This window comes from Megalobrama amblycephala, linkage group LG8 (genome assembly GCF_018812025.1).
Source record: "Megalobrama amblycephala isolate DHTTF-2021 linkage group LG8, ASM1881202v1, whole genome shotgun sequence".
NCBI classification, from domain to species: Eukaryota; Metazoa; Chordata; class Actinopteri; order Cypriniformes; family Xenocyprididae; genus Megalobrama; species Megalobrama amblycephala.
In genome coordinates this window covers 34746043-34770795 of record NC_063051.1, presented here as the reverse complement: position 1 = coordinate 34770795, position 24753 = coordinate 34746043, and the positions used below count along the sequence as shown (strand labels likewise).

General features: G+C 38.7%; 3 protein-coding genes and 1 long non-coding RNA gene across 5 annotated transcripts; 1 reads left to right on the top strand and 3 right to left on the bottom strand.

The window, feature by feature from the left end:
- Nucleotides 1–373: 373 nt before the first annotated feature.
- On the bottom strand, nt 374–5608 carry atf4a (activating transcription factor 4a). Its single transcript, XM_048200849.1, has 3 exons — nt 5453–5608; nt 3110–3511; nt 374–1492 (listed from the first exon to the last, which is right to left on the bottom strand). Exons 2-3 carry the CDS (start codon nt 3399–3401, stop codon nt 651–653), a joined length of 1134 nt encoding a protein of 377 aa, XP_048056806.1. The 5' UTR covers nt 3402–3511; nt 5453–5608; the 3' UTR covers nt 374–650.
- LOC125274437 lies at nt 5185–7895 on the top strand. Its single transcript, XR_007186248.1, has 3 exons — nt 5185–5358; nt 7393–7607; nt 7758–7895. It is a non-coding gene; the product is annotated as an uncharacterized LOC125274437 (long non-coding RNA).
- LOC125274433 (apolipoprotein L3-like) lies at nt 6962–24214 on the bottom strand. 2 transcript variants are annotated; one of them, XM_048200847.1, is made up of 12 exons: nt 23983–24214; nt 23744–23800; nt 23623–23662; nt 18608–18684; nt 17946–17999; nt 15448–15513; nt 14813–14866; nt 13190–13294; nt 12894–12974; nt 12490–12523; nt 11512–11548; nt 6962–8047 (listed from the first exon to the last, which is right to left on the bottom strand). In XM_048200847.1, the coding sequence occupies exons 4-12, from the start codon at nt 18614–18616 to the stop codon at nt 7351–7353; spliced, it is 1137 nt and encodes a 378-aa protein (XP_048056804.1). In that variant the 5' UTR covers nt 18617–18684; nt 23623–23662; nt 23744–23800; nt 23983–24214; the 3' UTR covers nt 6962–7350. The 2 variants fall into 2 exon arrangements, with proteins under 2 accessions (XP_048056804.1, XP_048056805.1); XM_048200848.1 differs by lacking the exons at nt 14813–14866; nt 15448–15513.
- Nucleotides 18614–23087, bottom strand: LOC125274436 (apolipoprotein L domain-containing protein 1-like). Its single transcript, XM_048200851.1, has 2 exons — nt 22407–23087; nt 18614–20078 (listed from the first exon to the last, which is right to left on the bottom strand). The coding sequence occupies exon 2, from the start codon at nt 19997–19999 to the stop codon at nt 19460–19462; it is 540 nt and encodes a 179-aa protein (XP_048056808.1). The 5' UTR covers nt 20000–20078; nt 22407–23087; the 3' UTR covers nt 18614–19459.
- Nucleotides 24215–24753: the final 539 nt, after the last annotated feature.

Here is a 24753-nt window from a genome sequence, read left to right as displayed (position 1 = left end):
GAACAAAATGAAGAGCATTGGGGTTTGTGAAGGTACTGAAAAGGTATTAAAATATAAAAATGCATTTTAAAAATGTATTTTAAACAACTATTTAAGACAAAATTAAAATGAGTGAATTGAATAATTTGTGCCATTTTGTAAATATTAAGCAATCACATAATAAAGTAACTGTAGTCTGATGGGTATTATAAAACAATCTTTGGAATTTTTGGAATCTGATTACATAATCCAGCACTGTATGTACTTACATCTGACGTACTGTAACCGATCTAAGTTATATATCTCAGTAAAATCTCAGTAGGTTTTGTGTTACAAAAACCTTGCAAATCTGATCATCTTGATACAAACACTCAGAAAACAGTCGACAGAAGAATTGAGTTTGATGGCGTCTTTAATAGAAAACAGCAAAGAGATTTTACAAGCCAACACACTACACCATGACAGATTCAGCATGTTCAGCTAGTTTTAAATAGCACATGTGAAGCCTATTTACAAGCACTACAGCAACAGATTCAGTGTAACAACTCAAAACAACGAGGCCCCTTACTGGACGATAAACAAATCGAGTGGAAACGGGAGGATGAATCAGTGAAAGAGTTTAGTGCAGTGTTTGTGATCATCAGGGGAAACGTGACGGTGAAGCATCGAGCCTAACTAGAGCCGACGGCATCCTGGACTTTTGCTTTGCTCCTGCGGTTTTTGGCAGATCGAACTTCCTCCATGAGATCCTTCAGATACTTGATCTCCCGGCTGAGGGACTCGGCTTTCTCCGCCAGCTCGCGGTTTCTCTTCTCCAGGTCGGCGCACTCGGAGTTCAGTGTATCCTGCTCGGCCCGTTTCTTCTGCCGGTACCGCGTCGCTGCCGTTTTGTTCTGCTCCATCTTCTTCAGCTTCTTCTCCACCACTTTCGGAGCGCCGGGGCCGGCCTTCACTCGGCCTGTAGCGACTGCCGCGGCGTCCGGGTCGGGTTTGGAGTAGGGTTTGGTTCTGGAGGAGCCTGCGGGCTTCGGCGAGGGTGCCGTATCTGGTAGGTGAGTCGGGGATCCGGAGATGGAGATCCCACTGTCGCTGTCGGAGGAATCATCGGTGCTGCTTGCCTCATCTTTCGGGGCCAGAACCACCACGATGTGGGATGGAGTCAGCATGATTCCTGGAGCCTGAAGCACGGACACCTCACTTCCCAGGTCTAAGGTGTTGGCCGAATCAGGAGACCGCGCTGGAGAAGGAGGCTCGGACTTGATCTCGACAGGCTCCAGCGGCGGTTCTGGGAGGGGAAGGTCGAGGGGCAGCGGAGGCAACGTCAGGCCCAGTTCGGATGAGCTGAACGGGAGGGAATCGAGGTCCAGATCCATGTCAGTATCCAGGCAGGCCAGCAGCTCTTCTGGAGAACTGGGAGGCTCGTCTGAATCATATGAACCGATGAGAGAATCCAGGTCGAAGTCATTCAGGTCTAATTTTTCCGACATCCAATCCATGCCCGAAAACGCATCACCTGTTGGAGTATAGAGCGAATTTTATTGAGATTGATGAATTATTTAAGTTTATGATTTATTTATCAATTTTATCTTTAAATTCATGTATTCATATATTCAAGTATTTACTCATTATCATTTATGATTTATCTTTTGCTCTATTTTATTTTATTCAGGTAGAACATGTTTGTTGCATTCAAATGTTCCTATATGTTAAGAGATATTTTGGTACTCGTGTTCTGTTAGATACTGGACGCTTTCCAAGTATTGCCTGAGCGATAATGTTTCTCAGAATCAGTCACTCTCGGTACTATTGTTACATGTTTTGCACGATGTAAGATATGTTTGAAAAGTGCTAGCTTTGCCGTCTTCTTTCCAAAGGTGTCAAAACCACACGTCTATCTATTTTTGTCTCCTACAACGAGTCTAGCAGCAAATATCACTGTGACACAATGGATCATTCTGTTCGACCTTTAAATGTTTGGAAACATTACTATTTTTTAATGTTTTTGAACAAAGTCACTTATGCTCATTAAGGCTGCATTTATTTCATAATAAATACAGGAAAAACAATATTATTGTGAAATATTATTACAATTTAAAATTATGGTTTTCTATTTTAATATGCTCTAAAATATATAAATAAATTATTTATATATTTTATATATAAATTATATTTTAAAGCATATTAAAATAGAAAACCATAATTTTAAATTGTAATAATATTTCACAATAATATTGTTTTTCCTGTATTTATTATGAAATAAATGCAGCCTTAATGAGCATAAGAGACACACATATATATATAAAATATTATATCTCAACATTGTATCCATTTTCTTTATTGATTCATTTTTATTCTTTATTAAACAAAATTAATTTTGTTATCTGGATCCCACTGCATCAGTGATGGATAATGAAATGGATTTTCCAGTTCAGTCAACTATAAGTAAACTATTAATTGGTAGCAGAGAAAAACTCCTTAAAAAGTAAAGCTCAACCAATGACAGCTGAACAATGGCAGACGTGGACGTATTCCAGAAAACTAATTGGAAAACACTCATTTGAGCTACCGTTTATTAACCGGAATAATTACACAACAAAAACGCAGTGTTCACCTACAAAGAGTACTAATAAATCTATGAAAATCAATGATTTTAGAGCATTGAACGGTTCTGTTCAGTGTTATTTAAATATTTTTAGCATACTATTGTGATTTTCATTAATATTTTGAATTAATATTTACATTAAAGTTTTCGTAATTTGTGTTTCAGACATTTTTATTCTTTTTTTTTTTTTTTTTTTTAAATATGTCTATATATAGTTTATGAATTATTTTTTCAGTTTTAGTCAAGTACATAAATAAATATAAATTTCCAAGTGAAACAATGAAAATGCCTTATGGTTTTAAATACTATAAATACTACAATAACCCTGGTTCTGTTCAGTTGAGCAACACCATAACCAGTCACAAATTCAAATAAAGTGCATTTTTGCATATTAATGTGATTTATCTTGAAGTTTCCCGGAGAAGCTTGAAGTTGCCCAGTGTGTGTGTGTGTGCGTGTGCATGCAGTAAAGTCATTCAGTGTGTGTGCAGTGAAGTCGTTCAAAGTGTAAGTGCATGAAGTCGTCACCTTTACTCTGCTCTGGCTCCGTTTGGGCACCGAGCAGCTCAGACGCAGGAAGCCAGGAGAGCAACAGCAGCTCTGACTTACACCCTACAGAAGCGGGAGGAGAGGGAGAGAGGAGCGAGAGAGAGGAGGAAGATTCAGCGTAGGAAGAGGAGAGGGGTGACGACGACCCCTCGGATAGAGCGCTCTCCTCATCTTCGTCCAGAAGGGGCCCAAAGGGGTCAGCCATCAAAGATGAGGGCCCCAGGAGCAGGGCCCCCACGTCCTCCAAACTCATCTGAGACACCACGGACATGGCAGACGGTCAGAGGGGAAGCGTAATGGTAAAGGGGTTCTGGTGAGCGGGTGAACGGTGCGGTTATGCTGTCTATAGCAGCAGAGCTGTGGGTGGTTGCCACAAGGGACCTGAAAGACAAGAAACCAGACATTAGGGAGATCAACGCATCTTGTGGAAATGAGACTTTGAGTGCGAGAGCCTGTTGTCCAAAATAAGAAATGGCAAGAGTTTACCAAATCTGTGACACTTAATAGTTCATGACTTTGCATATTTTATTATAGTAGGGTACAGCGGGACAAAAGGTGCCTTTGATTTTATTTTCCTCTAAACCACTAGATGGCACACAAACTTGCCGCAGCACTTTCCTAAACATCCGCTTTTCAGAGCGCACGTGCAAATTTGTCTGATCCTCGACACGATCGCAGGCAGCAACGCAGAGTTGATTCTGAGGCAGTTTGATCTAATTTTTTAAAATGTTGATTTAAGAAGCAAATGAGAATCTATTAAATGAATGTTTATATTTTCAGATAAAGGTCTTCTTAGTGATTTTCAGTTTTGTTCAAGGTAATTCAAGCAACAGTTTTTCAATAACAGAAGAATATGTGAAAGTATGGTATTTGGGGTAAAAAGCGCCCCTGATGTTGGGGCAAAAGGCACAATAATTAACATGATAATGAATAGCTGGCTAACTTTTCCATTTGTTGATATGACATGATTAGATTCACATAGCAAATATCAAATTCTGTATCCATCTTAGAGATAATACCCATATTTAATGAAACAATCATATTTAAAAATATTATATTAAGCATATCATAATAAATTATAATTTATTGTTACTACTGTAAATCTATATTAAATATTATGGGACCTCCTTCAATGCTTTCATAATGAAGTAATTTTGTTTCAGTATTTTTAAAATATATTTTTATATTAACATAGGTCTATTTTAATGACAGTATATTTATTGAACAAAATATAATTTTATCAAAATAAACAGAAAATAGTGCAAACTTTGCTAATTAGTGATTCTTTTCAACAAGTATTGAACCTAGTCATTATTAAAACATTATTTTAGCTAAAGTATTTGTTTGAATACTGTGTGCCTTTTACCCCTCACCACCTCATACATTTATAAGATTTATACAAAATTAACCACTTTTATGATTTATTTTTACAAAATATGTTGCTCCATAATGTCCAATACAAACACACACATATATATATATATATATATATATATATATATATATATATATATATATACCACACACTTTTTTTTCCCTCCTGCAATCATACACTTTGAGAGTAGTGAAAATCACATTTTTTTTCTTAAGGTTTGTGCCCTACTATGAGCACAGTGGATGAATGCAGGCGTTACTCAAAGCTGAACACCATGAAAAGTGTTTTATTTTAAAGCAGAACTGGTTCTTAATTCCCAACCCTTGCTTGAGGGAAGTTTTAACTAAAGTATTTCAGAGAAAAAACTTCCCTAAACTTTACCGGCATTATAAACCAGTTTATCCAGTCTCAACTGCCTTAAGGCATTCCAGATTAGTCAAGTAAAAACACCCTATCAAAAAATTAGAGGAACTCAAATTTACTTCACTAATATTTACCCTAAACTCCTCCTACTGACACTATATTTAACACATCTATAATTCCCTCTAGGCAGGATCTTCCCCGCCCATCCCGACAACATTTCCTAATTTGGTCATAAGAACGGTAAGCCCCGCCCCCTGGTTCCTGCGCGAGATGAAGGTGTCCCTGACGACCTCGCGCCATTTCCAGCGCTCGGCATGCGGCCGCGGTCACGCGGAAGAAGCGCGCGCGCCATTTTGTGGTGCCACGTTGCCGCTTCTCGATCGAAAACTCCGATTGTTTATATTATAGATTAGCGCGTGTCCGTCTGACGAACCAAAACAAACGGAGACTATACTTAACAACACCGCAATATTGTTAAACATCAAACTGGGTTAGTAATAACAGCTCTTCAAAAGTTGGTTGAGTTTATGACATACGTATTGTTATAACACTAAATCAAGCGTCAGGTGGTGAAATATACTTACGCCATTTTGCCAAATAGAGCCAGTGCACTTGACCGCTGCACTGCCGGATTTGCCGCTGCTGATGTTGCCGCTGCAAGCCGCTACACTGCCATGATTGCCGCGGGAGATCTGCGTGCGGAGAGACTGGAGCGCATGAGAGAGAAAACGTAGAAATGGCAGTGCCTCCGCTTATATACGCACACATCACACCCACACAGTGTGCTTCCGCCGCACCTAATCTGCTCGGATCACTCCGCCTGTGTCTGGATGCTGATTGGTTTCTGAACCTGTCAGTGTTTAGCAGACAAATAGTACCTAAATATTTACGTTCTCATGGGATGTGGGTCATGCGCGAAGCGCTCAGAAAGGAAACAGAAAACACCGGATTAAATTAGATAATACAAATACATTACTGATTTTAAGAGTTTTAAGATTATAGAAGAGTTTAACATTAATTTATTAATAAGCAATTTAATAAATGTTTATTATTATTAATTAAACATATTAATAAATGTTCATTTCAAACATGTTTTGGGTTCATTTTAAGCAAGCAATACAGTAATTTTTAAACAATAGCTGAGTTAAATAAAACTAACCAGCATGTTGGGCAAACATTTAACCCACCCACTGGGTTTGTCCATTTTCAACCCAACTTGGGTTGTTTTTAACTCAGCATTTTTTTTGTTTTTTTTGTGTGTGTGTGTGTAGTTAAAATATTAAAGGGTTAGTTCACCCAAAAAATTACTCACCCTCAGTCGTTCCACACCCATAAGAACTTCGTTAATATTCAGAACACAAATTAAGATATTTTTGATGAATTCCATGGATCCATTTAAAAACATATTTAAATCAGTTCATGTGAGTACAGTGGTTCAATATTAATATTATAAAGTGACAAGAATATTTTTGGTGCGCCAAAAAAACAAAATAACGACTGATATAGTGATGGCCGATTTCAAAACACTGCTTCATGAAGCTTCAGAGCGTTATGAATCAGTGTATCGAATCATGATTCGGATCGCGCGTCAAACCGCCAGACTGCTGAAATCACGTGACTTTGGCGCTCCAAACCGCTGATTCATCACAAAAGATTCATAACGCTCCGAAGCTTCCTGAAGCAGTGTTTTGAAATCGGCCATCACTATATAAGTCGTTATTTTGGTTTTTTTGGCGCACCAAAAATATTCTCGTGGTTTTATAATGTTAATATTGAACCACTGTGCTCACATGAACTGATTTAAATATGTTTTTAGTACATTAATGGATCTTGAGAGAGGAAATGTCATTGCTGGCTATGCAGGCCTCACTGAGATTACAAATTAAGATATGATTTATCTTAATTTGTGTTCCGAAGATGAACAAAGGTCTTACGGGTGTGGAACGGCATGAGGGTGAGTAATTAATGACATTATTTTCATTTTTGGGTGAACTAACCCTTTAACTAACACGAACTAACAATGAACGATACATTTGTTACTGTATTTATTAATCTTTGTTAATAAAAAATACAGTCATTCATTGTTTGTTCATGTTAGTTCACAGTGCATTAACTAATGTAAACAAATACAACTTTTGATTTTAATAATGTATTAGTAATGCTGAGATTAACATTAAGATTAGAAGTAATGTTCATCGTTCTTATGTTAACTAAAGCTTATTGTAAAGTGTTACCAATTATTAATTATGGAATGGAGAAATAATGTCATGAATGATAGTAATTCAAACAGCAATTCAATTTCAGAAAAAAAAAAAATGTATTACTATTTGACACTTTTGTAAAGATACAGCATTAGAATACATGGCTACACAAGAGAATGCAAAGTTATTATAAGAAACTGCACAAGGCCGCCCTCTAGCGACCATTACTGAAGCAACAAGTCATTCACCACCATTATACAGAGTTTTTACAGTATCACGCCTCATATCCCTTCTAAGATCAGTTTATCTCTCATGTCCAACAGCTCTGTTAGACCAGCCTGAATCTGTTCTGCCACCTCACGGATCTGCTGGGCAAATCTGGTCTTTGACCCTTTCTTGAGTTTTTGGGAATCTTTTTCATTGAAGAAAAGATCCATGCCAAGGGCAAAGCCCTGAATCACACCTGAGGATCTGTTCATCACGCTGAGGGCACCTGATGTCCCACTTGCTATCTCGACTAGCTTCACGATCTTTGCAGGTTTCACGTTCACACTTTTGAGTTTCTCCATCTCTGTGTTGATATTATTTAAGTGGTCCTCAATGTCATTCATCTCCTTTTGGTGCTCTTTCAAGACTGATTCCACCTTTTTCCTGACTTGATTTGTTTTTACTTTCTTGGTAATGGCAGCCGAGGCCCCTGTGACCCCGCCAGCGGCTGCGACCCCGACTCCCACCGCAGCGACCGCTAGAGACAAGCCCATAGTCGCGGGGGCCAGGAGGATGCCGCCCACGGCTGCCGCTGCGCCCACGGCTCCGGTGGTGCCGCCTGTGATGCCAGCGATTCTCGTCCCTTTGTGTGTCTTGTCCAGGCTATCAGCCACTTCATGTAGCTCAGAGATATGTCTTTGCATAGAGTTTGCACAAAATGGCAGATGAGAAACAAAGCGCTTAAGAGTTTTTTCAAAACTTTCACCTGCCCTGCAAAGACAAAATTGAGTTGCACCATAAATTAACCAGGCTCTCGTCATTCTGTTGTAATATATATATGTATATATATATATATATATATATATATATATATATATATATATATATATATAGTGGTGTGAAAAAGTGCTTGCACCCTTCCTGATTTTTAATTTTTTTGCATGTTTGTCACACTTTAATATTTCAGATCATCAAACAAATTTAAATATGAATCAAAGATAACACAAGTAAACACAACATGCAGTTTTTAAATTAAGGTTTTTGTTCACATGGCCCTGTGTGAAAAAGGGCTTGCCCTCTAAACTGGTTGGGCCACCCTTAGCAGCAACAACTGCAATCAAGCGTTTGCGATAACTTGCAATGAGTCTGTTACAGCGCTGTGGAGGAATTTTGGCCCACTCATCTTTGCAGAATTGTTGTAATTCAGCCACATTGGAAAGGTTTTCGAGCATGAACTGCCTTTTTAACCCTCAGGGGTCTGAGGATTTTTGGGGCCCTGGAGAAGTTTTGACATGCCCTGACATTTGTGCTTTTTTCAGTTGTTCATAAACATATAAATGACAAAAGTGTCATTACACTGTATTCAGCACAAACTAGGCTACAATAATATGTGAGGAACATGTATGTACATGTTTGTGTTTTTGAAGGAATAACGTTTATGCGTGGTTATTGAAAAAACAAAAAACTTAAGTCACTGAAATAAGGCCAAAAAAAGTATATTAAATCTGTGTTCATAAGACTTCTAGGTATTGGAGGTTGTAGACTAGAGTTTTTGCTTCAGAATGAAGTAAAAATTATCCTTCCTACTCCTTCATATAAAACAATAGAGAGATTTAAATTTTCTAAGACACTTTTGGTCAAGAAACACAGTATGCGAGGAGGCGGGAATCCTCATGTATAATGGGTGATTCTCACCTGAGAAGACAAAAGAATTGAATAATAATGACCTGAAATGACTTGCATATTAATGAGGCCTTTCAGTCAGGTAGGCTGTGAAAAAACCCTCTGTGATCATGCTAATAACAGGATTAAAGTCCACTCAGGACAAAAAAAAACATGATTTTTGTGATCTCATGCATGCACGTATTATTGCACATGATATGAAGAAAATTTTGTATAGGCCTATGTTAAATTACACTACCAGTCAAAAGATTGAACACATTATAATGCCATTATAATGTTTTTAAAAGAAGTCTCAAGTCTCTAACCAAATAATGGTTTTCTATTTTAATATACTTTCAAATATAATGTATTTCTGTGATGCAAAGCGTCTGAACATTCCTACCTCTAGGGCATTTCATATAGGCTACTATATTTGTTATATTATAGAGCCTAAATGTTGATGTGCAGTTGACAAACTATACATCATTAAAAAGATCTAAGACTCAAGCTTCACATTTTGACTCTTAAAATCTTATATTGACCATAATTTCTTAATATGCTTAAAAGCATACACATTTGGAGAAATATTGATGGATTCTCATATGTTTATATCAATTTTCTATACAGAGATAATATTTATTATTCTATATTTATTGTCATTACTATGAGTGCTGGATACTGTGTTTTCATCATTCATACTTGCAGCCAGAGGGCGCTCTGCCCCTTTTGTCCACAAATGCCTCAGTAAAAGAAGAGGAATATCATGTGACAATCAAGGAACTAACAGAGGCAAGAGATCGCTAAATATGGCTATTCAAAACACTTTTGAAGGCAATAAATACACGATTGAGACGATGAATGCATGTATTGCCTCTGAATTTGCGTCTGAATAGCGCTGGCTCCGTGGGCGTGGCCGCATTAGCGGATAATGAGCTGAATCACAGACTTCTGACATGGCTCTCTTTTCATACAGATTACATAAACACAGAAGGTTTGTTTTCGATTTGACTTACATGTTTTAAAACCTGACATCTTAACGTTTTTTTAGACATAAGTGTAATTTTTTTGTCATTAGTATTCACTAAGTTACAGTTCATTTTCTAAGAACTATCAGATTGGACTTCGTTCAGAGGGAGAGGAGAGATCACGCATCATGTTAGTTTTCTTTATTTTACAAAGAGCACAACATTTTGTTTTTACTCTGAGTGTACACAAATGAAAGAAGATATTCCACAGATTAAAATGGTGTATAACTCTTAATTGTATGTGCAACATTGACGGAGTATTTTGACTCTCTTTCACACTGATAAGAAAAAACCACGGTGGTATCGCCGGCGATACCTTCAGACCTCAGAGTGTTAAGGTCATGCCACAGCAATAGGATTGAGGTCAGGACTTTGACTAGGCCACTCCAAAGTCTTCATTTTGTTTTTCTTCAGCCATTCAGAGCTGGACTTGCTGGTGTGTTTTGGATCATTGTCCTGCTGCAGAACCCAAGTTCGCTTCAGCTTGAGGTCACGAACAGATGGACGGACATTGTCCTTCAGGATTTTTTGGTAGACAGCAGAATTCATGGTTCCATTTATCACATCAAGTCTTCCAGGTCCTGAAGCAGCAAAACAGCCCCAGACCATCACACTACCACCACCATATTTTATTGTGAGTATGATGTTCTTTTTCTGAAATGCTGTGTTACTTTTACGCCAGACGTAATGGGACACACACCTTCCGAAAAAGTTCAACTTTTGTCTCGTCAGTCCACAGAGTATTTTCCCAAAAGTCAAGATGTTTTCTGGCAAAACTAAGACGAGCGTTTGTTCTTTTTGCTCAGCAGCGGTTTTCGTCTTGGTACTCTGCCATGCAGGCCATTTTTGCCCAGTCTCTTTCTTATGGTGGAGTCATGAACACTGACCTTAACTGAGGCAAGTGAGGCCTGCAGTTCTTTGGATGTTGTTGTGGGGTCTTTTGTGACCTCTTGGATGAGTCGTCGCTGCGCTCTTGGGGTAATTTTGGTCGACCAGCCACTCCTGGGAAGGTTCACCACTATTCCATGTTTTCACCATTTGTGGATAATGGCTCTCACTGTGGTTTGCTGGAGTCCAAAGCTTTAGAAATGGCTTTATAACCTTTTCCAGACTGATAGATCTCAATTACTTTCTTTCTCATTTGTTCCTGAATTTCTTTGGATCTCAACATGATGTGTAGCTTTTGAGGATCTTTTGGTCTACTTCACTTTGTCAGGCAGGTCCTATTTAAGTGATTTCTTAATTGCGAACAGGTGTGGCAGTAATCAGGCCTGGGTGTGGCTAGAGAAGCTGAACTCAGGTGTGATAAACCACAGTTAAGTTATGTTTTAACAGCAGGGGGGCAAGCACTTTTTCACACAGGGCCATGTGGGTTTGGATTTTGTTTTCCCATCATAATAAAAACCTTCATTTAAAAACTGCATGTTGTGTTTACTTGTGTTATCTATGATTCATATTTAATTTTGTTTGATAATCTGAAACATTAAAGTGTGACAAGCATGCAAAAAAATAAAAAATCAGAATTACCAATCTAGGAATTTACTTTACCTGGAATCTGAAACCCCTGAGTGATCTGTAGATCCTCCTGAAATAAACAAACATACATTTTCTGTCTCAGTGACAAAGTGTGGAAACTGACACAAAAAAAGTCCACATTTACCATTACAGGACAAAAAGACAAAATAATTCAGCCTTAAAGGGATAGTTCACCCAAAAATAAAAATTATCCCATGATTTACTCACCCTCAAACCATCCTAGGTGTATATGACTATCTTCTTTCAGATGACTACAATCAAAGTTATATTAAAAAATATTCTGGCTCTTTCAAGCTTTATAATGGTAGTGAATGGGGGGGCGAGATTTTAAAGCCCAAAAAAGTGCATCCATCAATCATAAAAGTAATATATACGGCTCCAGAGGGTTAATAAAGGCCTAATAACTAATAACTAGCTTATACAGCAGACGGTCGTACGCATTGATTTACGGCAAAAGAGTAACCCCTGAAGCACTGGGTATCCTTTTTTTACACGTACGCTGGTGTACGCGTACAGTCGAACGCACAGCCGTGGAAAGTATACTTCATTTGACTCGTACATGTATACAGGCGTTCGACACATGCACAGTTTTGAGCAATCTCTCGTCACGAGTTACAACCCATGTAAACATCTTTGTATTCTTTCCTGCTAGAGTTGTACAAATGAGGGTACTTTCTAACCTCTTCACACAATCTCTCGTCTATGTAGGCCTCCATTGTTGCTGTAGCTTGCATGTGTTCCGTTCTGTTTTGTTTATGCAGTTTCAATTAATTTTCATTTTTGGGTGAACTATCCCTTTAACATTTATTATTCCAGTATCTGCTGGATAATTAAGTTGGTTTTAGAAGGCTAAAAATCTAATTTCTTATCAAAAAGGCTAATTTCTTATCATAAAGCTCCTACTCAAACAGTAGACAAATACATTTCAATATAATTTCAAAAAAAGGCATTAAATGTGGCATGAAGCGTTTTGTGTAATTCGTCTCTTACTGAAATTGTTCCCCTTCCATGGGCTTTTCTTGTCCTGATGGAAAGAGAGCAAAGCTTCAGTCTTCAATCTTTCTTCACCTCAGTCACACTTATAAATATGAATGTCTTTACATTCCATACAAAATATCAAATCAACTGAAAACAGATGCAGAAACACACTTTACAGGTTTGAGATGCTAAACCAACAGATGTATGTTTGTGGTAATTAGTGGATGATTTTGATAGTTAATTGAGGTGAACTTCAGACGACAAAACACCAGCTGATTCAAACACATCAGACATGAGAAGTGACACTTGATGATGATCAGACGTGACTGATTTTAAGACTTTATAATGTATTTTTTTAATGTATTTTTATAAGGTGAATTTTAGAAAATGTTTCCGGAAAGTAAATAAGTTTATACCTGTGAGCCACAGTTCTGATATCCTCCAGCCAACTGATCCGGCGGAGCTGTGATGACAAAGATATTCCTCTGTATTTTGAACTGGAAACACACAATGCGCTCATGTTTTAACACTTCAAAACATCAGTATTTATTTATGAATAAGTATTATAGGTCATGTGCTATAAGTGAGTTTAATCTGCTCAAAAACATCTGCTCCTTTCATTAATAATGCAATCAACTATTTTATCCATTTATCCATTAAACTGAAGTTTTCTTTCAATTTTCTACAGAGTTTAGTAACTGTCTGGCATTACCTCCATTTTTGGTTGTGCACTGTAGTAGTTCTGATAGCTGCTGTGTGGCCCAGCAGCCAGTGGGTGGCGCTCTCCGCCCTGAGGAGACTCATTCATCCCCACCAACTGCAATGAGAATGATGAACATTTTTATAATGATCTTCAGCAGGGGTGTCAAACTCAGTTCCTGAGGGCCACAGCTGCCTATCGGCGAATTCCAAACGAACACACCTTGATAATGCCAAAGTGAAAGTTTTTGAAAATGCAAAAATCTCTGTGAACCCAAGAACCAGTGTCTATATATGATTTTTATCTTATCTCAGATCAATTTTATTAATTTGTAGACAACTTTGTTTACTAAAATGGAAGAAAAAAGTATTATTGAAACAAACAAAACAAGCCTAACAATTTAATAAAATAACAGATATCATAAAGCCATTTCACTTTTAATGATTTCATAGATTGCACACCTTCAATAATACATTTGCAATTGGTTTGTAAAAGGTGTTTTTTGTATGTTTAGACTGAGTTTTTGTTGCATTTATATACGATTCTGACCAACAGGGGTCACCAGTGTGTAGCGTTTTGAGCGCTTCGAAACAAAGAATCATTTTGCAAAACAATTGGTTCAATTGATTCAAAGTTTCGAAAAGTTTTGTTTTTCGCATCACTAGCATATAAACTATTAAACACATTTCTTACCTATAAAACTAAACTTCATATAAAATGTACAGCAAAAAATGTGTGTAATATATTACAAACAAAACAAATTGAATTAAAGCTGCAAGCAGCGATGAAAGGGCCCTCGCACCCGGGCTCACCGCCACCTGGTGGCCTTAGGAAAACAGGGAACAGCGGACGACATGCATGTAAGCGAGTAAATACAGGAGAATTATGGCAAGTCATTGTGTATTACTGCCCTCCACAGGCTAAAGTTTGAACTAAATTGTCATATTCAATATGCTAGTGCAAGTATATGACAATTTAGTTCAAACCTTGACCTGTGGGGGGCAGTAATACACTTAGCAGTGTCTACACTGAAGAGACCTAGTTCAAGATGAGCATTTATGGTTTAAAGTATTTTTTTTTCTTTAGAAAATGGCTGATGGTTTCTCTAGATAAGACTCTTATTCCTCATCTGGGATCATGTAGAGCTCTTTGAAGCTGCACTGAAACTGTAATTTTGACCTTCAACTGTTTGGAGTCCAGTGAAGTCCACTATATGGAGAAAAATCCTGGAATATTTTCATCAAAAACTTTCATTTCTTTTTGACTGAAGAAAGAAAGACATGAACATCTTGGATGACATGAGGATGAGTAAATTATCAGGAAATTTGTATTTGAAAGTGAACTAATCCTTTAAGGGCACAAAAACCTTAATTAAATGCACCTAATCCAGCTCCAGATTCAGTCTGTAAGGCTTATTTGAAAACTACAGGTATGTGTGTTGGAGCAGGTTGGATCTAAACAATTGAATTTGACACCCCTGTTCTATAATCAACTAGTCTGACTGGTTGCACTGATCACTCATCAGTCTGTCACAGCAGAAAGTCTTTCACTTTCAATAAGCTATGACCTACACAATCAAAAGCTTGAACGTTCTTAAATATCCTGATAATCAATAAAGGTGAATGATGTTCTCACCTTCTGGGCCCCTGGAGGCACAGTTCGTGCTGCTGGGAGAGGAGGAGCAGAAGGCTGTAGAACAGATCAGAAATAACTCAAAACTGCTGGAAGAACCTGGTCTTCAATGAATTTCTTCTCTTTTCGTTTTTTAAAATAAGTATTTCAGTGAAATTGTGATGCATATCAATGGCATTGTAGAGTCTAGAGTATCATGCATAATACTATTACAATATTATACTATTAAAATTATAATATATAGAAATGTAAATGGATTAAACATATAAAGTATGACATTCAAATATTATCATCACTCTTGGAAGAAAATGTTCTCTACAGAAGCTTAAAAGCTTCTGTTAGGTGCTTCATAGGGGTTCCCATCAATTTTAAGGATTTTGTTAAAAAAAAATTTTTTATTTGATGAATTAAATGGCTCATAAACATACTTTATCACTTGAAAAAACAAACATATATCAAAGTATTATGCATTCATTTAAGACATTTCTCCTTATATAGAACCTTTTTTGGAATAAAGCGCTCTTTAAAATTGAGTCAGGAACCCTAGATTTCCATCTAGAACCCATTGAAATTACAGCAAAATTAAATTCTAAGAAATACACAGATGTTAAGTTTAGAGTATTAGTTAAATCACTTACGTTTGCCATCTGCTGTAGATGTTTAATGCTCGAGGTCTTGTCGCAGGGTGTGAGACACAAGCTTTTCTATAAAAATGTCAGTCATGAAGAATTCTCAGTTCAAAACACTTTCACTTACGTCAGTAACAAGCATTTACCAACATTTTCTTCAATATGTTTTGACTCTATATATAAATATATATAAAGGAAGTTCTTGAAGATCTAGAGAGGACTGTAGTGGTTTAATGGCATGAGAATGAAACATTTTATTAAATTTTTTTGATGACATGCTGCTACAAGAAATTACGAAATTAACATGAATTCAATTTTTAGTCTTTCTTTTCCAAGAAAACAGAGCATAGACATTTCTGACATTGAACAGAACTGAATCAACACTGAACTGAGCTCAGCTGAACAATGACACTATTTTCTTTTTAGAGCTGCTTTACAGCAGAATTGAATTCTGTTTGCATCATTGAATCATTGTTTTCCAGTTTATCACTGTAAAGTTGCTTTGAAATCTGTATTGTGCTTCATCCCAGTGATGACGAACCTCAGACACTCCTCGATGTCTTCCATTTGGGACTGATAGTTTCTCACATCACTAGCATATAAACACATTTCTTTCCTATGAAACGTATTTAAACTTCATATAAAATGTACAGCAAAAATGTGTGATATATATTACAAACAAAACAAATTGAAATAAAGCTGCAAGCAGCGATGAAAGAGCCCTCGCACCCGGGCTCACCGCCACCTGCTGGCCTTAGTAAAACAGTGAACAGTGAGCGACATGCATGTAAGTGAGTAAATACAGGAGAATTATGGCAAGTCATTTCAAAGTGCCACACTTCCTGCTGCCAACAGGTGGCGCTTTGACTGAAATTGAATATTGCCAAGTAGATGTCTTCAGGCCAGTACTATTATCAAACCTGTGAAGTTTGGGGCAGATGTAGTACGTCCGAATTAATTCATACTATACGCATTCATACTCTATAGAACATACCTTTTCAATGGTCGTGCAGTGAATTTAAATTCAAATATAGTACCTACTCAACAGTACGCGATTTTGGACGCTGCCTAGATCTTCACAATTTAATGGCGCAAAGGCCTTTAGATTAGACGGACCAAATATGACCTTGATCTGATTAAAGCTCTAGGAGGAGTTTGTTAAAATACAACATCTGGAAATGGGAAAAACTCCAAAAATTTGGTAGAGAAAATTTAAAATATCTCACTTCCTGTTGGTTTTCAGACTTTTTTGTAGGTAATGGGCTGTTACATGTGTCTACCGAATTTCATACCTGTAAGTGAAACGTAGAGTGGAGGGCGCTTAATTGAAATTTTGTAGGTGGCACTGTTGAGCCATTTTGCCACACCTAATTCTGTAACCCATATCAGACGTACATTTTCACCAGTTCTGATACATCTGGAAAGTTTCATGAGTTTTCGAGCATATTTAGGCCCTCAAAAATGCAATTCATTTTGGAGAATAATAATTGACCGCAATTACAATACCTCACACCATCAATGCTCGGGCTCTAATTATTCTGTTTATATGTTTAACTCAAACTCTCCCACCAAATTTAAAATGAACCGTGAGGATTCACCACCCTGGTCCGTAATTACTGTGACGTCATCAACATGTGACGTTCTACTTAAAGCTGTTCACATCCTCGGACTGGGAATTATGCATTTCTGTGGCAACATTATCAACTCCTAAATTAATCTGCAGCAGTCAGGTGGTACAGAAAATTCAACAAGCTATAATTACGAGTTCTTTGAGAATGTGAATGCTTTTAACAAGAATATGATAATTACAGTGATACAACATGGCATGAACGTTCCAGGATTTTTCTCCATATAGTGGACTTCACTGGGGTTCAACGGGTTGAAGGTCCAAATGTCAGTTTCAGTGCAGCTTCAAAGAGCTCTACATGATCCCAGACGAGGAATAAGAGACTTATCTAGAGAAATCATCGGCCATTTTCTAAAAAAAATAAAAATTATATACTTTTTAACCACAAATGCTCTTCTTGAAATAGCTCTCTTCTTATTATTATGTTTGGAGTCCAGTGAAGTCCACTATATGGAGAATAATCCTGGAAAGTTTTCATCAAAAACCTCCATTTCTTTTTGACCGAAGAAAGAAAGACATGAACATCTTGGATGACATGAGGATGAGTAAATTATCAGGAAAATTTTATTTGAAAGTGAACTAATCCTTTAAGGGCACAAAAACCTTAATTAAATGCACCTAATCCAGCTCCAGATTCAGTCTGTAAGGCTTATTTGAAAACTACAGGTATGTGTGTTGGAGCAGGTTGGATCTAAACTCTGTAGGACTGAATTTGACACCCCTGTTCTATAATCAACTAGTCTGACTGGTTGCACTGATCACTCATCAGTCTGTCACAGCAGAAAGTCTTTCACTTTCAATAAGCTATGACCTACACAATCAAAAGCTTGAATGTTCTTAAATATCCTGATAATCAAATAAAGAATAATGATGTTCTCACCTTCTGGGCCCCTGGAGGCACAGTTCGTGCTGCTGGCAGAGGAGGAGCAGAAGGCTGTAGAACAGATCAGAAATAACTCAAAACTGCTGGAAGAACCTGATCTTCAGGGTCTCGGTCAAAGGCACTTTGAGCCCAATGAACTTCTTCTATTTTAGTTTTTTAAAATAAGTATTTCAGTGAAATTGTGATGCATATCAATGGCATTGTAGAGTCTAGAGTATCATGCATAATATTATTATAATATTATACTATTAAAATGATAATATATAGAAATGTAAATGGTGTATTAAACATATAAAGTATGACATTCAAATATCATCATTACTCTTGGAAGAAAAGGTTCTCTATAGAAGCTTAAAAGCTTCTGTTAGGTGCTTCATAGGGGTTCCCATCAATTTTAAGGATTTTGTTTATTTATTTTTAAAATTTGATTAATTACATGGCTCATAAACATACTTTATCACTTGAAAAAAACTGAAACATATATCAAAGTATTATGCATTCATTTAAGACATTTCTCCTTATATAGAACCTTTTTTTGGCATAAAACGAACCCTAGAACCCTAGATTTTCATTTAGAACCCACTGAAATTACAGCAAAATTGAGAATACGGCAAAATTAAATTCTAAGAAATACACAGATGTTAAGTTAAATCACTTACGTTTGCCATCTTCTGTAGATGTTTAATGCTCGAGGTCTTGTTTCTGTCTGTCTGCAGGGTGTGAGACACGAGCTTCTCTATACAAATGTCAGTTATGAAGAATATGTGGATTCTCAGTTCAAAACACTTTCACTTACGTCAGTAACAAGCATTTACCAACATTGTCTTCCATATGTTTTGACTCTATGGTTGAAACTCTTTATATATAAAGGAATTTCTTGAAAATCTAGAGAGGACTGAAGTGGTTTAATGACATGAGAATAAAACATTTTATTTGTTTTTTGTTTTGTTTTTTTGTTTTTTGATGACATGCTGCTACAAGATGGAAAAAAATTAAATTAAATTAACATCAATTAATATTTACAGTCTTTCTCTTCCAAGAAAACAAATCAGACATTTCTGACATTGAACTCAGACATTGAACAGAACTGAATCAACACTGAACTGACTTCAGCTGAATAATGACACTATTTTCTTTTTAGAGCTGCTTTACAGCAGAACTGAATTCTGTTTGCATCATTCAATCATTGTTTTCCAGTTTATCAATGTAAAGTTGCTGTACTGTATAAAGTGCTATTGAAATAAAGGTGACTTGAAAGTATCTTGATTGAGGGAGGTATGATAAAACGCTCTCTAGGGTGAGAATGTCTCATTTTCATGTGCTACCATAAACCCTTATAATCAGAGCTGGACTTTCATCATGTGATTTGATGCGCTCTTTAACACAGAAACTCTCTTCTAAAGCTGATCAGCGAAACATGTTTTTAATACGTATGAGCTGGTCAATGTTCTCTTTGAGTTTCAGAGCCACCTCTCGAACCTTAGCGGTGAACAGACTCTGGGAGTCTTTCTTCAGCCTCTGTGTGTCCTCTTTAGTGAAGTACCAGATTGAAGATCCAGATCTGAAGCGAAAGCTTGAATGGCACGAGTGTTTTCACTCAGAGTGTCAATGACGTCACAGTTTCCGATCTGCTCTACCAGCCTCACGACATCTGCTGCATCATCGCTGACCGCAATCCCTGAGAGCTCAAATCTTCTCAGGTGCTTCATCCCGGTGATGATGAACCTCAGACACTCCTCGATGTCTTCCATTTGGGACTGATAGTTTCTCAGGATTTTCTCCACCTTCTTCCTGTCCTGAGTCTTTTTGACTTTCTTACGGATGGCGGCCGACGCTCCAGTGACTCCTCCGGCTGCGGCCACACCGACGCCGATCCCTGACACTGCCAGCGACGCTCCGAAGGTCACGGGTGCCAGAGCGATGCCTGCGACTATAGCTGCTGTTCCGATGGCCCCTGTGGTGCCGCCCGTGATGCCTGCAATGCGTGTGTTCTTCACCGTCTTGTCTAGTTTGTCTGCGATGCAGTTCAGTTGAGTGATGTAGTTCATCATGCTGGTGCCACGTTGAAACAGAACATGCTGGTAGAGCTGTATTCCTGATCTGATCCGGTGAACTGTCTGAGCAAACAGTCTAGGAGAGAAAGCAGACGGACACTGAAACAGGTCGTGTTTGACCAGTGTTGGGGGTAATGCATTAGAAGTAATGTAATCAGATTACTTTTTTCAAGTAACGAGCTAAGTAACGCAAAATATCTGAGTTATTTTTTCAAAGTTGTGGGAACGGAGGAGTCGCCGTCATTTGCCGAGGCCAGAGCCTGCTGCCGTCCACCATGATGGGGAGGAGCAGGGAACGGGGAACTCCTGCCTGAACCTGGAGGAGTGTCGAGCCATCCACAGAGGGCTATCCAGCAAAGCCAGGCATCGCGGACTAGTTCACCCAGCTGGTGGAGGACCGGATGGCAGTGCATTTTGGGAACTGGACCAAGATTCATCCCTGTCGAGTTTCTCACGGAGATGCTCTGGGAGCATAAAAGGAGGAGTGATGACAGTGAAGGACCACAGAGGACCAGGTCTGGACTATTTATGTTATGTTTTGTTTATATGGTTGCGGCAGTCGTCTGTGAGGGGCTGCTGTTTGTACTTTCATTTTGTGTTTGTTTATTTTGATATATTAAAGCATTTAGAATGTTTGCTGGTTCCCGCCTCCTTCTTCCCTGAACAATATACCTTGCTACATTGGTGCTGAAACCTGGAAGGAAGGAGGAACGCGCTGTCAAAGAGCCCTCGCCGCTGTGGGGAATCGGCGGTGCCATCGAGCATGGCTGTGCAGAGTCTGCCGTCATGGACGCTCAAGGCGGTGGGCTGGAATGAGTTGCCGGGGGGATGGACAAACTCACTGCCGGCCGCCTGGGTTGTGGAGGGGCAGCTGCCGTCTGTGAGGGAATGAAGGAGTCACCACTGTTTGATGTGGGCCGGAGCCTGCTGCCATCTGCCATAATGGGGAGGAGCAGGGTACAGGGGACTCCTGCTGACTGCCTGAAACTGGAGGAGCAGTAGCCGTCCACCAGGCAGTGGAGGAGTGTCGAGCCGTCCATCGAGGGCTAGCCAGCATTGCCATCAGGCATCGCGGACTAGTTCACCCAGCTGATGGAGGACCGGATGGCAGTGCGTTTTGGGAACCGGACAAAAATTTTTTTCCTCTCTCATCCCTGTCATCAGCCTGTGAGGGTCGATGGGGGTATGTGGCAAGCAAGTCGAGGCTGAGGGCAATGAGAATGGTGTGAGGCCTGTGGCGTGATTTCTAATGAGAGCCACCTGTGCACTGCACCGGTCTCGTATCTCACGGAGGAGCATCGGAAGCATAAAGGGGAGCCTTTATGCTTAAGCCCTGGAGGAAGGAGGTCATAGAGCCCTCGCCACTGTGGGAAATCCACTGTGCCATCGAGCATGGCTGTGCAGAGTCTGCCGCCATGGACGCTCGAGGCGGTTGGCTGGAATGAGTTGCCGGGGGGATGAACGAACTTGCTGCCAGAGGCCTGGGTTGTGGAGGAGTGGCTTTCATCCATGAGGGAGCAGAGGAGTCGCCGCCGTTCGCCGTGGGCCGGAGCCTGCTGCCATCTGCCATAATGGGGAGGAGCAGGGAACGGGGGACTCCTGCTGACTGTCCGAACATGGAGGAACTGTCACTGTCCACCTGCGAGGGGCGATTGGGGGTATGTGGCAAGCAGGACGAGGCTGAGGGCCGTGAGAACAGTGCGAGGGCCTTGAGAAAGGCTGCCGTTTTTACTTTCACGGCACAAGTGCACTTAGGGCGTCTCCGAATCCACTTTTGCTAGTTTAACGACGGGAAAAATAGTCGGCATGGCACGCATATGGTCTAAAAGGGTTGTCCCTATTCTCTTAATTAGTCATGGGTGTGTTTTGGGCGCAAAGAGCAATAAACCAATCAGAGTCTCATCTCCCATTCCCTTTAAAGCCAGTTGTATTTGCGCCATAGCAGATTTGTTATTTACATGGCGGAATTTGCAAGGGGAAAAACTGAACGCTTCCCTAGTGAGGAAACGGATCTGCTCCATCTACGGGATGAGCCGGATTCCACCAAAGCATTTTTATCTTTATGCACACAATAATAATATTTTACATTGTAATTTTGAGTGCTGCTGCGCTTCCCTGTGTGTGTGTAACAAGCAGAGTGTACGTGCGTTGTGCACCCCCTATAGGTGCATATTACTAACTCGCTCTTTAAATAACCAAAAAAATATTGCAGTGCAGTCTATTTCAGTTGCCTCAAAATAGCAACGCGCCAACAGCGAGCCTGAACATGCCTCATTTTTGGACCAGCACGCCCATGGGCGAACAGATGGCCGCGATTACATTTGCTATTTAAACAACGTGGCACAGGACGTGAAAATGATAAATGCGCCGGATATATGATAGGGGCCTAAAGACTGCAGGTTACCTGGACTGATTTTCCTGCTTCTTATGGTCGACATCAAACAGATTATCCCAACCTACAGAAGTGAAGAAGAAATAGGGATAAGAAATAAGAAAATATTGATACACGTGAATATTGCGATATCATGTTTGGCGATATCGATTCTCAAAAACACTGTATCAATGTTTATTTATTTGTTTACATCCAAGATTTGTGGCTCTGTGTTCAGTTTAAACCCCAGACTGTGTAAAATCCAACCGCTAGATGTCAGAGTTATCTCAGAACGTAAACTGACTCGGAGAGCATTAGCAAACCCAGCTCACAAGACGATAGAATTATTCCGCTCTCCTGTATAGCTACAGAGCGGAAGTGTGGACTCGTTTTGGCTTCAACTATAAATAAACCACTAAGGAGATCGACAAGAGTCATGCTGTTTGCAAAATTGGCCATGTTAAAACTCAGGAAATGCATTGAACCTGAGAGCTCGCTTAACATCCCGACGCCATCCGCGCTGCTGAAAGAAGCGTTTCGATAGAATATGTAGTATGTACTGCACGCTTTCCTCTCAATAACAAAATAAACACAACAGAAATGACACTGGTGGCAGCAGCAAGAAACCATCTGATCATAGCGATGTGGATGTTTGCACCAGTTCAGCACATTTATTTAAATAGCACTTTATACAAAAGACTGAGCAGCTTTATAGTATTAAATATATATATATATATATATATATATATATATATATATATATATATATATATATATAAACAGTCATGCAGTCATGGAATGGACTATGCACTTTCTGTTGTATAAATTAAAAACTGCTAGATAAAATAAAATAAAATAAAAATTGTCAGGTTTTATGGTGAGTAAATGTAAATGTAATGCATTTCAAGTAAATTCTGTTCTTTTGAACTTTCTATTCATCAAAGAATACTGAAAAATAAAATGTATGACGGTTTCCACAGAAATCTGAATCAGACAACTGTTTTCAACATTGATAATAATCTGAAATGTTTCTTGAGCAGCAAATCAGTATGTTATACAATAACTTGTTTTAGTTGATATTCTCGTTTGATCAACGATTAAATATGGCACTTACTATGATAGAGTTTACATTGGCTGTTAGATGCCATTTAAAAATTAAATCCCTCCTCTTTTTAGACTTTCATGCATTTGTTGATATGGACAGATCCAAAAGAGAAGTGAAAGCTGTTTGAGATGTTTGAGAACCTACCTGGCAACAGCCCACTTTTGACTTGAAAATCACAAAAATCCTGACGAGACAAAATCATTCCACATCAAACCTGATGTCAGCATCACTGATGGGGATTTAAGAAAGTGTGGAGATCTTTTACCGTCAAGCTGGAGGATGAGTAACGTTTCCCCTTCGCTGCGCAAACATCTCCTCCATCCTGAAGATTCACCAAAATGAATTATTAATTGTGCAATGTGAACAGAAATAAAATAAAGCATCCTCCAAAATGTATTTGGACACTTCAAAAATGGCACTACAGAACAAAACATTTGATGACAGAAGTCTGATAAAATAAGATATACTGCTAAAAATGACCACTATTTGTGCATTTTTGATCACCTGATGGCCGTCCAGCAGTTCTGAAATGTCTTCATACAGGTGTTGATCCAGAGGCACATCAGAGCTGGAGCAGGAGTCAGACGGGTCGTTCTGACGGGTTCTGATGGAGCGGGATGAGGGGGAATCACAGGGGACGCCTGCGGCACACGCTGGATCTCTGGGTAATCTTCACATGTTGGAGAAAAGTCACATGAACGTCTCGCTGGACTGTTTTTGCCTCTTTGATCAGGTTTTTTTGGGACTGGTGGGGGAGGCCTGACCTAAGACGTACATCAATGTTCAAAAGCAATAATGAAAACTGTTAATAAGCTGTTGTCACTTTCTTGACTCATTATCTGAATTCAATCATGTTTTACACAAAACTATTCAAAATGCAAAATAACTTTTGATTTCCCAAAAGATAACTGGATGAGATAGAGAACTCGATGAGGTCATGTGACAACAATGTTTTAAATGTTTTGAAATCTGCACTCTTAAAAAACAAAGTTCAGTATAAAGAACTATAGGGTTCTTGACACAATTTTAAAGAACCGTTTAAGGCCAAAGGCTTAAAAATGTCTTAAATGACTGCATAATACTTTCATGTTTAATGGAATATTTTATTTTTTTCTAGTGATAAAGTATGTTTACGAGCTGCTTAGTTCATAAAATTCAATTTTAAAAAAAAGAAAATTAAAATTACTTCAAATTAATAATCTATTTCTAAGAGTGTGTGTAATCTGAAGTACACTGCCATTCACATGTTTAGGCACAGTAAGTTTTTTTTTTTTT